At 33.6% G+C, this 16694-nt stretch overlaps 1 protein-coding gene across 1 annotated transcript in view; it reads left to right on the forward strand.

The window, feature by feature from the left end:
• The window catches only part of UBA6 (ubiquitin like modifier activating enzyme 6), an 87277-nt gene that overhangs the window by 59258 nt on the left and 11325 nt on the right, over positions 1 to 16694 (forward strand). Inside the window, exons 18-27 of the mRNA XM_086405579.1 lie at positions 3514 to 3591; positions 4889 to 5070; positions 6681 to 6786; positions 8884 to 8973; positions 9083 to 9163; positions 10195 to 10323; positions 12346 to 12397; positions 12478 to 12541; positions 13534 to 13603; positions 14938 to 15009. Coding sequence (XP_086261705.1) covers positions 3514 to 3591; positions 4889 to 5070; positions 6681 to 6786; positions 8884 to 8973; positions 9083 to 9163; positions 10195 to 10323; positions 12346 to 12397; positions 12478 to 12541; positions 13534 to 13603; positions 14938 to 15009 — 924 coding nt within the window. The remainder of the gene's footprint in view (positions 1 to 3513; positions 3592 to 4888; positions 5071 to 6680; positions 6787 to 8883; positions 8974 to 9082; positions 9164 to 10194; positions 10324 to 12345; positions 12398 to 12477; positions 12542 to 13533; positions 13604 to 14937; positions 15010 to 16694) is intronic.

The raw sequence follows: 16694 nt of genomic DNA on the forward strand, positions 1-16694 counted from the left end.
CCATCTCTTTAAGATTTTCCACAGTTTGTTGTAATCCACACAGCATTCTTGCTCAACATTTCCTAAATTGTTTTCCACAAATCACTATTAGTTCTGCTGACTTTTAAAATATTTCTAAAAAAGAAAAGAAAATCCTCGGTTGTGTTAAGTTTGAATAACACCTACTTTACTCCTTAGAAATTCATAATACGTATCAGCATATAAAAAGTCAGGAAAAGAGCTATAGTAAATAAACCAACTTACTTTAAGTAATAAAACAAGATAAGTTAATCGGGCAGTCTTGAACCTACTGCAAATATTATATAAATTATTCTTACTGTGTAAATTAGTCTTTTATGAAATATTTACATGTGTATCCAAACTTAACTAGAAGGAGGTAAAGAGAAATCCCTGGGTTCTAGGAACCAAGAGGGAAATTAGTCCCTGACCTAAAAGCTGTGGTAATTCACAAGTGTTCTGGTACATTAACTATTAATAGAAAGGGAAGTCATTTGTGAGAAATTGCAGCTCAGCATGCACCATGCTGGTGTATGGGTCCAAAATTTTATCATATAAAATTTTTAAGTAGATAAAAGAATACAACAAATTTGGGGGTGTTGAAACCTTTAGATTAAACAATGGCAAAACTGTGTTATGGTGATACATACTGAGTGTACATAGGACTATACAGCAAAATCAACATCCATTCAAGACAGTCCACAATGGAAAATGACAAATCTCTAGAAAAAGGTACCACCTGAAAAGTGAAAGTCACTCAACTGTGTCCTACTCTGTGACCCATGGACTATGTAGTCCATGGAATTCTCCAGGCCAGAATACTGAGTGGGTAGCCTTCCCTTCTCCAGGGGATCTTCCCAACCCAGCGATCAAACTCAGGTCTCCCACATTGCAGGCAGATTCTTTACCAGCTGAGCCACAAGGGAAGCCCACCACCTGAAAGAATCAGCCAATGAAAATAGAAGAATTAGTTCTCCAAGAAATACAGAAAATAGAAGTGCTACAAATAATGTAACATACAGACTCTAAAGTTAAAAATGACCAAAGGCATAGAGTAATGAAAACATGAGATGGGGAAGGAAATTTTTACCAAAAGCCAAGGAAGAATTTCTGTATAGTCAGTGAACTTAAAATTCAAATGTAGCTGAAGTGAGAACTGATGACTAAGAGATAAATAAAATTCCTAGAATGTAGTGTAGAGAGAGTCTTTTTCTTTTTTAATGAAAGAGGATACATATGCACGGTCTAACATAAATGTAGAATTTCCAGAGAGTAAAGATAAGGAAGAAGTAAGGATAATGACAAGAAGTTCGCAAAATTGAAGAGACAAGTGTGTTCTGATTAAAAAGCTAAATTAATCCCAAACAAATCAAATGCAGAAATGAAAAAGATTACAAAAAATGATTATTTGGTAGACTTCTTAACCAGCAATAAGTACACACCTGAAGATAGGGAAGCATATCTTCATAGTACAAGTGACTTATCAACCTAGATTTCTATATCCAACTAAATTATCTTTTGAGAGAATTAAAGATAACTGATAAGTAAAATGATAAAAGATTATCACTAGTTCTCAGTGAGTGAACTGTGGGATTAATACAGGCAGTGTGTGAAGCCAAGGGTAAGTAGAAGCATTTGACAACAGTCTTAGGTTTAGATAAGCATTGATTTTTAAAACCTTTAATTAAAATGTTGACCATTTTGGAATGAAATGGCTAAAAATAAGTAAAATGTTCCTTGATATCACAGAAAATAGAAGGGAGTGTTCAGATATTTTCCACTGTTCTAGAGGAAATGAAGAGTTTCATTTTAGATCTTAAGTCACATGTACATGTTAAAATTTTGGATATCACTGCATAAAAACAGAGATTTAACTTCCATACCAGTTGGTGAGTGGTTAAAGGAGGGTTCAGGTCAAGAATACTTGATCAATTCAGTAGAAGACAAAAAAAAAACCCCACAAACACAGGGTGGATTAAAAAGTGGGCTTGGGGGAAGTGGAAGAAAAACCCTTTTAATCAGTAATCACAATAATTAGAATTATTATATATATATTTATTAATTATGGTTAAACTTTCTGTTAAAAGACATTTTCTGTGGTTTTCTTCCTCCTATTTCAAGGAAACACCTAACACATAATAACATAGAACTATTGAAAACAACAGAGAAGGCAATGGCAACCCACTCCAGTACTCTTGCCTGGAAAATCCCATGGACGGAGGAGCCTGGTGGGCTGCAGTCCATGGGGTCGCTAATAGTCGGACATGACTGAGCGCCTTCACTTTCACTTTTCACTTTCATGCATTGGAGAAGGAAATGGCAACCCACTCCAGTGTTCTGGCCTGGAGAATCCCAGGGACGGGGGAGCCTGGTGGGCTGCCGTCTCTGGGGTCGCACAGAGTCTGACACAACTGAAGTGACTTAGCAGCAGCAGCATTGAAAGCAAAAATCTGTATATATCAGGGAAATAGCTAAAAGAAAATGTGTTTGAATACCAGTAAACATCTAACATCTGGAACACACTCTGCTTCTAGTGAAATCTACAAATACTAGCTTAAGTGACAAATGAATTATGACTACTTTTAAAATTATCTTGGCTCTGTTTACTTTCATCTTGCATCCTTTAAAATGGAGGTATGCAAATTTTTTCTTAACCAGACTGTAACTGTTCTAGGTTTGTGATGTTAAGTCTGTCATAGCTACTGAGCTCTGCCATTGCAGTATAAAAACAGCCATAACCAATACTTAAACAAATGGTGTGATGGTGTTCCAGTAAAAATTATTTACAAAAACAGCTGCCTGCACTCTAGTTTGTATACCTCTGCTTTAGCAAGAGTTCCTTTCAAATTGAAACATGTAAGTGTTCTTTTCAGTCGAGATTGAAAATAAACATGTATAGAAAAAAAAGAGCCGAATCTTCTATGACTAACCCATTACGTGTTTCTAAAATGTGATAGTGATATTTAGCCTCTATTTTGTTATGAAGAAAAAAGTTGTTTTGATCAGGATCTGCGACTGATTTTAGCTATTTTGTTTGACATGTTCCTATGCTAAATATTATCTTTAATTGCTAAGTTGCTTCAGTCGTGTCCAACTCTGTGTGACCCCATGGACTGCAGCCTACCAGGCTTCTCCGTCCAAGGGATTCTCCAGGCAAGAACACTGGAGTGGATTGCCATTTCCTTCTCCAATGCATGAAAGTGGAAAGTGAAAGTGAAGTTGCTCAGTCGTGTCCGACTCTTGGCGACCCCATGGACTGCAGTCTACCAGGCTCTTCCATCCATGGGATTTTCCAGGCAACAGTACTGGAATGGGGTGCCATTGCCTTTTCCAAAATATTATCTTTAAATATAAGTATAAAAACAGTAGTATTGGTAACCAGTTTTGAGTATTTTTTATTATAACTTCTACCAGGCAAAATATAACTTGTGGGAGTTAGTCATTCAGAGGAAAACGAAGTCAATTTAAACGTATCTCTTATGTAATTTCAGGCATTTTTTTTTTCTTTGATATTAGGTTACAGTAACAGATCCTGACTTGATAGAAAAATCCAACTTGAATAGACAGTTCCTATTTCGTCCTCATCACATACAGGTGTGTTGTTATACTGATTCAAATTTAAATCCTCTGTTGTGTTAAATAGAAAAATAGAAAATGGTGCGTAGTATCTACAAGCGTAGTATCTTTATTTTATTAGAATCTCTCAAATTATCAAATAATGGGAATAACAGGGAAAAATACATAATTTTATTTTAATATAAAAATTATTTTTGTATTCTGGATGTTAAAATCTGAGTTGTGAATCATGGGCAATATTTTTTCATTTTATAATCAAGATGTATCATATATTTAATTTTAGAAACATCTAAGAATATAAAAACAGGTTCCCTGATTTGAAGTTTTTTATAGGTGACAGATTTGACACTGTTTTTTTTTTAAGTTTTATTACAAAACAGATAAAGTTTAAAAGAATTTTTTGCTCTTTTGATCTTGTTTGATTATTTAATAATCCATTTTGATTGTAAACCAGTGCTTATTTTCTGTCTTTTTTTATAGAGGTCAAAATATTAGTCAGGAAAAGAAACAGTCAAGTAACTTTGCTCTGACTTTAGAAATGTTTTTTCACTTTATTGTTTTACAGCTCATTGAGAGTCTTAGTAAATAAGCTTAGAAATGTCATAAACAGAAAGATAAAGCATACTTTTATATAGTTGTATAAGTGGCATAGTTAACCAAATGGCTCACCTATCCAAATATAAAGAACTAAGTAACAGGGTCTTTAATGAACTAAAATTTATGTCATAATATTCATCCACTGAACTTTGTGCATTTTACTTATAGAAGAACTATTAAGGCCTGTTTGCTTTAAACTTCTAATGTTTACAGTTTGTAACACTTGAAATGACACCAGTGATTTTAAAAAATAACTGAAACAATTTATTAAATATATCCATCCAGAAATGGTAAAATTTTTCAAAAAATTATAGTACCAAAATATTAAATTACCATACCTCTGAGCTCATTTTCTGCAGAACTTACATTTCTGATATTTTGCTGAACGTGTTCAAAACTTTTTGTAGGCACTTAACCAATTCAAATCTCATTAATAGAGAAAAATGTTCTTTTAATTTTACTTGTAACTAATATTTTAAGAATTCTAAAGCACATAGCTATAAAATAGAGGTTGTTTATATTTTTCATAATAATGTGTGAATTATTAATTCTAATATGCAGTATTAAATGTAGCATGACCACAACGAATATAATTTTCACAAACTAAAAATGAAAACCAGTCTCATTACATTATTCTTCATATGTAAATTGTATATGTTCAATCATGGTCTATTTTTCCTGTTAACATTTATTTCCTCTGTTTTTATATATTGTTTAGAAGCCTAAAAGCTGTACTGCTGCTGATGCAACCCTGAAAATAAATCCTCAGTTAAAAATAGATGCACATTTGAACAAAGTATGTTCAGCCACTGAGGCAATTTACAATGATGAGTTCTATACTAAGCAGGATATAATTATTACAGCATTAGATAATGTGGAAGCCAGGAGATATGTAGACAGGTATGTTCTTAAAATTCAGGTTCATAGAGATTGTCTTTGTTTTGTTTTTACTTCACTTTTTATACCTATTTATTGAACAATTACTGAATTTTCTGATTATTCTTTATATTCCTATTATAGTTCTTGAACCCAAAACTTCTGGTGATTTCCATTATAGATAGGATAAAATTGTAAATCTTTAAAATGACCTAAATTTTTTTCATAGAGTATCTGCCACCTGTCCATGACTCCAGCTTAAAATTTGCAATTTTTCCCTGGCTCTCTTTATTCTAGCTATATGTTCTTTGTTTGCGTTCTTACAGGGGAACATCTAACACATTTCACCTCAGGGACTTGCACATAACTCTGCTTCAATCTCAAGAAATTGTGTTTATATTCTAAAAGTCAAGCCCAAATCTACCTACTTACTCTTCACTTCCTTTAGTTTTTTTCCCCTCATCCTTTTAGTTTCAGCCTGAATGTCTTTATTCAAACAGACTTTCTTTAACCCCTAAATTCTAAATTAGATCTTTCTCTGATAATCTTTCACAATACTGTTTTCTTCCTTCATAGCACTTATTTTTATTGACATGCATATTTATTTAATGTTTGTTTTCTCACTAAATCATTTATCCTGTTATTATTTATTTTCCCATCACTCTATCTTCAGTGCCCAATACATGATGTCATTCAGTAAATATTTTTTAAATAAGTAGATGAATAAATGACTGTGATGTACATACCTTATATAATCTTTCTTACATGTTTATATGACTCTTTAATGTTAGAGTGCTAGAGCAGATTTATTAGCAGGAATATTTACCAGTTGAGATTATAGTGGAAAGTTTGTAATCTTGGCCAGCAAAAAAACAAAAAGAAACTTTAAGAAATGAAAGTATATAGAATATAGATATTGTAACTCTTTAGAAAGAAGGTTTGGGATAAATAAAATGTTGAAAAGATATAGTAAGGTGTATTTGTGCTCAGTTACTTCAGTTGTGTCCCAGCTCTTTGTGACGCTACGGACTGTAGCCTGCCAGGCTGCTCTGTCTATGGGATTTTTTCCAGGCAAGAGTACTGGAGTGAGTTACCATGCCCTTCTCTAGGGGATCTTCCCAACCCAGGGATAGAACCTGTGGCTTCTGCATTGCAGGCAGATTCTTTACCTCTGAGCACCAGGGAAGCCTATAGTAAGATAGATATATACAGAGAGAGTTTTATTTATATATATATAGTTAGAGAGAGAGTCAGAAAATACAGAAAATAACCAAAGAAGAAATAGAAAGCAAGACAAGAAAGAGTAATACATTAATTAAGAGTTAACCCAGAAGGAAAAAAGCCCACAATTTTGTAGGCATTTTAGAACAAGATAAATATAGTGTATCTTATGCTAAAACTACTAAATTTTGGTAATGGAAGGTAGAGGCAAAAGTTGCTACATTGAGCAGCAAAGTTTATGGGAGGAAGGGGATGGAAATAATGGGTTTTTGGTGGAAATGTATCTGTTTCCTAAAATATTATATCCAAGAAGTGATCAGCATGTGTAATGGTCAGTAAACATTGGTAGAGTGTCCTCTGCTTAACGTTGTTATTGCTAACTTCTGTTTGTTATCTATCTTCTTTTCACTTAGCCGATGCTTAGCAAATCTACGGCCCCTCTTAGATTCTGGAACGATGGGCACTAAGGGACACACTGAAGTTATTGTACCTCATTTAACTGAATCCTATAATAGTCATGTAAGTGAACCAGTTTTTTAAGTAAATGTTTATTCTTTATATCTTATCATTTTTCTGTCTCATGATCTGTTTCTCTTTATCAGTCAGCACATTTGGTTAAGCATCCTTAATCTGTTCTGATTTTGATCTGCCAATGATGTTTGTGCATATATGTGTAGACATTTTTTTAAATGTAGTTAAACTTACTTTCTTGTTGTTGTTTTGTTTGCCAAGTCATGTCTGACTCTTTTACTTACCCCATGGACTATAGCCCACCAGGCTCCTCTGTCCATGGGATTTCCCAGGCAAGAATACTCACTGGAGTGAGTTGCCATTTCCTACTGCAGGTGATCTTCCCGGCTCAGGGATTGAACCTGTGCCTCCTGCATTGGGAGACGGGTTCTTTACCACTGAGCCACCTGGAAGCCCTAAATGTATTTTTTAATCATCAGAATTTTGTTTCTGGTCTTTGTGGAATATTATTCTTATGAGTTTACTGTTTCTTATTGCTGCTTGATTAGTTTCCTAACAACCTTAGTGACCCATCCAAAATCTTACTGAAGACTCAGTTTCTCCATATGAGGAACCAAGCCATTTATACCCATGTATTTTATATAAATGATATAGATGTAACTTTTTTTTTAACCTCTACAAGTGATATTGAGATACTACTAAATTTAAAAATCACTAGTCTAGGAAATAATTGTAGGCTTTAAAAAGAATTTTTAAAAGGTTAGCCCTATTTGTAAAATTGAAAGAATATTATTTTTTAAGCATAAACATTCCCTTTATTTAATGGATATATATGGTTTAGCAAAATTTTTAAATTTTAATAAAATTTGTTTCCCCCTCTACTCTCATGAAATCAGAAGTTTATGTAGTAAAGACATGATAAGAGACAAAGTTGATAAGTTTGATTTGAAGTAAAATAGATGGAGAAAATCATGATATGCCGGGGTCATTGTGGAAGATTTTCAAAATAGAGAATGTTGCAAATTTCTGAAAGTCCTGATTCTCTCCTACTACCACATCTTTCCCAAACCTTCTCCTATTGATTTATAGACTGTGCCTTCATATTCAAGAAAACTAGAATTAAATGTTCCTTCTGACTTTCCTCTCGGCTTATAAAATATTTCGTGGTATTTACAGATCAACAAAGTAAAATACAAATCTCTAAGTAAGGACTTCCCTGGTGGCCCAGTGGTTAACAGTCCACCTGCCAGGGCAGGGAACATGGGTTTGATCTCTGGTCCAGGAAGATTCCACATGCCGTGGGGCAGCAGAGGCTGTGTGCCACAACTGCTGAGCCCGTTCTCTAGAGCCCATGGGCCACAGCTACTGAACCTGTACTCTGCTACTGCTGAAGCTTGTGTGCCCTAGAGCCTGTGCTGCATAACAAGAGAAACCTGCACACAGCAAATAAAGAACGGCCCCCTCCTGCTACAAGTAGAAAAAGCCTGCATGCTGGACCCAGCACAGCCATGAAATAAAAAATTAAAAAATAATAAGCACAATTCTTTATAATAACAACAAAAAAATCCCCAAGTAAAAAGAGACAAAGTTAGTTGTTTTAGATTGGGTAAGCCAGTAAGACTAAACGTACAAAAGTACCCTGTAATAAATATGGATTTCTTCATTTTCACATGACACAACAAAGACATCTGTCATTTATTTAATACATGCTTTCTGTAAGAGACCATACCAAGCATCAAAAGCACATGATTCCTGTTTGCAAATATTGTTTCTCCCTGGAGAAAGAAACTCATGGTATGCTGAGCACTGTATTAGCAATTCTCTAATTACTTTTCAAAATAAACAGTGTTACAAAGTTTTAAATGTTACCTTTATGCTTTGAGAAAAATAAAATAATTACATATGGTAGTCTGTTATGGTACTACATGATACCAGAGGAGTTTGTTGTTACCTTGCCATATGAACAAGTCTGTTGCGTGTCAAAAGAATCAATGTTTCCTCTTAATGCCTAGGAAAAAGATTTTTTAAAAGTTGGATTTGTTTCATTTTTTAATTTTATTTTTCAATGGTCTTAAAACACTCAAGTAAATTTAATCCATCAAAAATTGTCATTGCTGCTAACTGTTGTCATATTTTATAAATTAGCGGGATCCCCCAGAAGAAGAAATACCATTTTGTACCCTAAAATCCTTTCCAGCTGCTATTGAACACACTATACAATGGGCAAGAGATAAGGTAATAAAGATATTGTATAAGAAATTTTTCTCTGAAGTAGAAAAGATGGTATTTCTATCTTTTAAGCAGACTCCTATTTATAATATTTTTTTCCTCTTTTCTGTTATAGTTTGAAAGTTCCTTTTCCCAGAAGCCTTCATTGTTTAACAAATTTTGGCAAACATATCCATCTGCAGAAGAAGTCTTACAGGTAAAAATCAATACACTTTATTTTGAATTACAGTTAATTTACAGTATAGTGTTGATTTCTGCAGTATAGTAAGATGCTTCCATTTTCTATATATACAAATATACACACACACACACATTCTTTTTCATATTCTTTTCCATTATGGTTTATCACAGGGTACTGAATGTAGTTCCCTGTTTTGTACAGTAGGACCTTGTTGTTTATCCATTCCGTATATAATAGTTTGTATCTGCTAACCCCAACATCTTGTCATTGTAATCTTACTTTCAAGTTGCCTGTAAATAATTTATTTTATGTTCTTAAATAGATTATGCGTTATTATTTATATAGTAAGTAAGTATTTGAGGAATCTTGAAGTTAGCAGATCACAAATAACCCTTCTTTTTTTAGTTTGGTCAAACTATATGGAATTTTACCATATAGTTCACCACTATAAAATTTTACCAAAATTTTACCACTATTTTACCGTGTTAGACTCACAGAACAGCAGTTCATATGGTTCAGCCTAATTAAGGGTGTGATAATGATGAGACAGCTACAAATAATAAAACAATATCGTTAAGCTCTTTGGAAAAAACTGAGGTAAGTTCTAGTGAAAATTTCAGAAATAGGCCGAGGTTTCAGATTTTATTAGTCTCACGGTGAGGACGGCTTCAAAGCTGCATTCTTACTTTCCTTCAATTCTGCACTAAAAAGGCCAACTTTTTAGTGTAAAATATTATTCATAGCACTTCTTATAATAAGTACATATATAGTATTAACTTGTTGCTAGCCAGACATGAGGATGACTTGTGAAATAAGAAACAGTTTGAGAGTCAAAATTTTACATGCGGTATTTACCCATTCCCCCCTCAAAAAAGAAAAGAAAGAGGGAAAGGAGAAAGACAGAGACAGGGAGCTTGATATGAAAATAATAAATTAAGGCACATGAGCTAGCACTTCAAAAGTTGGCTAATAATTCCTGGGAAATGCATGTGTATGTTTGTGTGGTTAATTGGACATGTATTTGTTTTGTTTTTTCCTCACTCTAGAAGATACAAACCGGACACAGTTTAGAAGGCTGTTTTCAAGTGATTAAGTTACTTAGCAGAAGACCTAGAAATTGGTCCCAGTGTGTAGAATTAGCAAGATTAAAGTTTGAAAAATATTTTAACCATAAGGTATGTGTATACTGTAAAACATTTAGAAAAAGTCTAAACTTGGCTCATTTAATTACTATGACATTCATTTAATTGACCTGAAATGTCTACTCTTTCTTTTTGGAACCTTTTCAGAAATGAATAAGTTAACTGAGAACAAGTGATGGACACACAACCAATTTCTTTCTGAATGTTACTGATCCAAGTGTGAAAGTGTTAGTCACTAAGTCGTTCCAGCTCTTTGTAATTCCATGGACTGTAGCTACCAACTCCTGTGTCCATGGAATTGTCCAGGCAAGAACTGGAGTGGGTACCATTCCCTTCTCCAGGAGATCTTCCTGACCCAGGGATCAAATCCTGGTCTCCTGAATTGCAGGCAGATTCTTTACCATCTGAGTCACTAGGTAGAATGTGTTTAAACTCCACTCCTTGGCTTGTCAGTTGTGCATTTAAGTAGTTCTTGTCTTTCTGTGTACAAAATGGGTTTTAAAATACAGATTCCTTCTAGAGAAGGAATACATTTAATCAGTCTTAAAAGAAGTTTTTTGTTCAAATTAAAACAAGACATTGAGAGAATAGAGATCCATCAGAAATTTTGTTGGAATTTTGCCTTCTCCATCTAAATCTAACAATCACATTTTGTCTGTTTCCTTATTGTAAAATGTGGGTAATAAATTGGTACCTGACTCATAGTATAGTGGTGAGGATTAAGTGAGTTAATTTATGCGAAGTATTTACCATAGAACCTGGCCCATAAATAAATGCCCATAAATATTTAGTGAAATGTTAGATGTTATTCTTTCTCCAGTTACATACAGTTCCTGAAATGTGTCCATCACTGTCTTTCATCTCTCCCTCTTTTTAGGCTCTTACCTATTGAAATATAAAATAAGTTCATCTGTTCTAAAACATTTTTTAATTATAGTTAACCCTACTTTTCACTTCCTCTTTTTTGCTCTGCTGAGTGGAGAAGTGGTCTGTACTCACTGTTTCCATATCTCTACCCAATATGTGTCTTCTTTCCCCACAGCCATTGAAATTATTCTTACCATGACTATCAGTGACGTCATGTCTCAAAATCTAAAGAACTCTTTTTTGTGTGTGTGTGTCCTTATCGTCTGTGGGTTTTTTAACTTTTTTTATTACGGAAAAATTCAACCACAGAAATAATAGAGGAAGTAGCATGTAATGAATCTCCATGTACTCTTCATAAATTGTTCACCCAGGTTTAACAATTACCAACTCATAGAACCCCAGGTGGCTCAGTGGTAAAGAATCTGCCTACCAATGCAGGAGACTCAGGAGATGTGAGTTCTATCGATGGGTTGGGAAGATCCCCTGGAGGAAGAAATGGCAACCCACTCCATCATTCTTGCCTGGAAAATCCCATGAACAGAGGAGCTTGGCAGGCTACAGTCCATGGAGTCACAAAGAGTCAGACATGACTGGGCATGCATGCACAGAATCACAGAACTCATAGAAATCCTGTTTCATGTATATGCCGCCTAGTATACCCTCCGCCTAGATGGTTTTGAAGCAAATCTCAAACATCGTATCATTTCAAAATAAAAAATGCAATGTATTTTTACGGGATTTTTTGGTTGGTTTGTTTAAGAATTAGCTCTTCAAAAGGAGCAGTTTGCTGTTTAGTTGCTCAGTCATGTCTGACTCTTTGCAATCCAGTGGACAGTAGTAGCCCACCAGGCTCCTCTGTCCACGGGATTATCCAGGCAAAAATACTGGAGTGGATTGCCATTTCCTTCTCCAAAAGGGGCAGAATGAGATGTAAAGTATGCCACCATTTGTGTAAAAGGGATAAAATAATCTATATTTATGTTTGTCATAGATGCAAAAAATATATATGTAAATGTTAATAAAGAAATAGGTAGAGGTTATTCCAAGTGAGGGTCAGGGTCAGTGACAGGAGAATGGACAGATGATGTACAGGGTCATTGGGAGACTTTACTGTATATCTTTTTATGTTTTTTTTTATTTCAGTTAATAATGAGTAGTGATTGTTTTTAATTCAGTTTTTTTCTTTAGGCTCTTCAGCTGCTTCACTGTTTCCCTCTGGACACACGATTAAAAGATGGCAGTAAGTATTGAGAAGAAAGTTTAATGTGATTTATTATTGACTGTTGAAATTGAAAATAACGTATTTTTTCATTTTGTTAGGTTTGTTTTGGCAGTCACCAAAGAGACCCCCCTCTCCATTAAAATTTGATCTGAATGAACCTTTGTAAGTATATATATCCAGTTTTATATATATCCTTCATTGTAAACCTCTTAACTGTTCAGGTTTACATTGCAGGGTAAAAACTTCAAACATTTTAGTGTTAAAATATTGCATCCATCTTAATCTAAGAATTATCATAGCATTTTGGCCAAGAAAACAAGCCACAATTCTCTCCCCACATAGATAAATCTGTTTATTTACATGGTAAATAACCTCATTATTTTTATCTTTTCTAAAGTGCAACCAAAGTGTCATCTCTTTGACTTTATTTATGAAAAATGTAAAATGAAAACTAATGTTCTCCTATTTAATGAACTCAGTATATAAGAAACTTTGTTTATATGGGGGAGAATGATTATTACTAAATAACTGCCTAAATATTCTCAGATTAATTTTCAAAGGAGTTGATCTTTGAGTAAATACCTGTATATCCTGTCTATATTAGATACACATTTATAAACACACACACACTCACTTTTATGTGCACATTTTAATTAAGCACTTAGCTTAATTAAGCACTTTCAACAAGTAACTCTGTGCTTTATTTTTTCCTCTGGTGCTTATTCTAGTCACCTTATCCTGCTGCTGCTTCTGTAAAACTTGCCTTTTTGCTTTTAAACATACTCATTTGCTTAGTTTGATATTATTATACACCTTTTAAAACCAAATTTGCAATATTTTCTTATGAATTAAAATGAATTTTCTTTCAATACTTTAATTTTCTACTTCTGGCCACTTCTCTCCCCAGAGTAGTCTTGATCACTACCTGAATAATAGTGCTTATGAAAATAAACATCTAATGTTTTCTTTTTTATAGCTTTGTCAATGCCTTGATCTAGACCAGAATTTCATTGCTTAATTAAAAAAACAAAAAACAAAATAAAACACATAATCCTGAACATTACTTGCCTTCAACATTTTAAAGGCTATAGTTTATGATGAATTAAACATCTTTGAAATTGTACACTCACACTTTATTTTTTTAATTTCAAAAGGCACTTCAGTTTTCTTCTAAATGCTGCAAAATTATATGCTACAATCTATTGCATTCCATTTACAGAAGAGGTAAGATATTCTTCAAACCCTAACAGATAGAAATAATTAGAATTAGAAGACCTAGCTTAATTGTATCATCAGAACGTGTTTTATAAGAATCATTCTTTGATATAAACTTTTAATTTTGTTGTAGTGTTTCCCTTTCTAATATAGCAGAAGTTAAACACCTCATTGCAGCATTACTAAGTAGAAGAAAGTTGAATTTTTCTTTCTGAATTTAAATAGTGAAACAAATATTTGTAAGAGAAATCTTATCTTTATTTTTAAAATGTTTGTGACCTACATAACTTTAACTATTATAATTACTTTTAAAACTGAAGGTGACCTATATCATAACAAATTTTAAATATTACTTAGTGGTTCTCTTTATTAACATTTGTTTGGTTTATTTTGTGAAATCAACCTATGTGCATCTCAGGAGACCTGAAAATGCTCTCCCATATTAACATTTCTTAACGTTTATCATTTATACATTTTTTTCTTAGACATTACCTTCATTGACTAATATATAAAGGATCTAATGCAGTTTTATTTGAAAGGGAGGTCTGTATTAGTGAATCTTCATCCTCAAATGCATAACAGAGCTAAATAACTGGTTATACTTTTAGGTACTAGGCTGAATGGGAGAACATCAGCCAGATTCATAACTAGCACTGGCTCTTTTGAATCTACATAAAAATGTAGATTAATCCCTTTTGGGGTTAAAACACAGTAAAATATACCATAAATGTCTGGTAAAGATAGTGGTATTCAGTTAGTTATTCTTCTTGTGAAAAAAGTGGTAATTTGTGATAAGAGTTGTAGGTGACCTCAAAAGCACTATGTCTCAGTTTTTCCTAAGCAGATTCTTAATAATAAAAACGTATATAGCTTTAAATTCATCTAAGTTTATCTTGAACCATATAAACATTTTCCAGTTTCTGGAGATATGAATTCCATTTACTTATTTATTCATTTGTTTATTGAGTCACCGTATATTGAGTAAAACTTTCTGCAGGGAACTTTGTAAAACATTGAAGAGATAGTTCCTGATCTCAGAGGGCACTCTGTGTGATACTCACAAGCAGTCCTAAAACTAACTTTTTAAGAATTTGTGGAAAGACTAAGATTTTGGTCAACTAATATGTTGACTATTAAGTACTTTTTTACATGCACCACCCCCACCTCCCAGCCTTTATGGATGATATTTCTATAGAAATAAAAGTAAATGTCACAAACAGATGTGGTCTAAACAGTTATAAATTACTCAAATATTTTAGCATGTTAAAGTACCATTTTTTGGTTGTGTTTAGAATTTAGAATTTTAAGAATATGCTGATAAAAATTACTGTTTTAAAAATCAGGACTTATCAGCAGATACCCTGTTGAATATTCTTTCTGAAGTAAAGATTCAGGAATTCAAACCGTCCGACAAGGTACGTGTACAAGTTCATTCATTCAGCAAATAGTCATTGAACTACTTCTTGTGTCAAGTTTCATTCTAAACCTGGAAAAGCCCATAATGAACAAAATTCTTGTTCTTTTAGGAGTTATATTCTAAGGGACCAAAGATAGACTGTTTTTTTTAAAGTGCCAGTGATTATGTAATATTGCATTATGGGCAGAAGAGTTAATAAGAAAAGGCAAAGCAGGTAAAACAAAGGTGATGGAGCTGGTGTCATTTGATGTGAGCTAAAAGAGGACAGCTTCTCTGATATGGTTATGTCTAAACAGAAGCCTGAAGGAAATGAGGCGTGAGCCATACTATTATCTGGTGAAAAAGCGGTGCAAACAGCAGAGCAAGAAGATGAGAGAAAGGCCTTCAAAGACTTTGAACGCTGGAATTTTTCTGGAGGAGACTATGCAAGAGAAGAGTGGTAGACAGTGAGATTGCAGAGGTAGTGAGGGTTATGATAAGTACTTTATGTTTTATTATGGAATAAGCCAGTTGAAGATTTAAAACACAGGGTACAATCTGACATATTTAAAAGGAGGACCTTGGCATTTGTATTAAGAAGGATTATATGGGACATGAGAGAGGAAGCAAAATAAGTTATTAGGATATTATAGACAAGAGATAATGGTGATTTGAATGAAGTAGGGGAGGTTTTAAGAGGTTGAATTTTGTGTATATTTTGCTGTAGCCCTGACAGGATTTATAAGGAATTGCTCTGAGTATGAGAGGGGAAAAAAAAGATTGTTGTTTTCTTAGTTGAAGAAAAGAAACATTAATAGCTCTGAGTGATAGGGAAAAGATAGAGGGTGTTTGACCTGAGCAAAAAAAGAAAGATATGAATAATTGCCATGGGCTAAGTGAGAAATTAGAAAATGTTATATAATTTTGAGACAATACTTAGGATCCACTTAATGTTAATTCCAATAATGTATTCCACCAAATGAGTCTGGAGAAAAGGCAGTTTAGCTGCTTGGATGCTATTGTAGAATAGCTGGGAATAGGATTTTAATAAGGGTTGGAATTTTGCCAGGCAAATATGTTGGAAGGAAAGAGAGACAGGGACTATTAATACAGGTGGAACATGAAATGTATGCATGGTAAATAGGAAAGTCTGAAATACTAAATATTTTTTTCAGTTCATCATACCCCATTTTGTATGCACTTTAAAAAAAATAAACAAACCACAAAACCCTTAACAGTAACAATAAACTGTAAACCCTTAACAATAAACAGAACTCTTCTGTTCCCCTTATCCTTTAACTATACTGGAAAATGTGGAGTAATGACTGCCTCCATGCAAAATTCAAGTAGGAAATGGTTTTGCAGTCTTCCACTCTGCATTTTTATTTTAGAGAAAAGGAAACTTGTAGGTAGTTCATTTTGTACAAGTAAATGGACTTTCTGAATGAAATATTCATGACTTGCAGTCACAAAAGTACAGAAAGGATAAACAAAATTCCTTTATAAAAATTCCTAGCCCATGTTTTAATGGACAAAACTGCTAGACAGCCACCAAGGAAATATGCATCAATAACTTTGCAGGTCTTTACTGCTCTTCAGTGTTTTCTAGCTTGAATTGCTTCTTTCTGTATTGAAGTTTAGGGGTAATATATTATCCTGAGCAAATAAGCCACAATTTTAACAGGACTTATTAGCTTAAAACTC

This window comes from Bos grunniens, chromosome 6 (assembly GCF_055505025.1).
Source record: "Bos grunniens cultivar Pamir isolate PY7600 chromosome 6, Bosgru_T2T1.0, whole genome shotgun sequence".
NCBI lineage: Eukaryota > Metazoa > Chordata > Mammalia > Artiodactyla > Bovidae > Bos > Bos grunniens.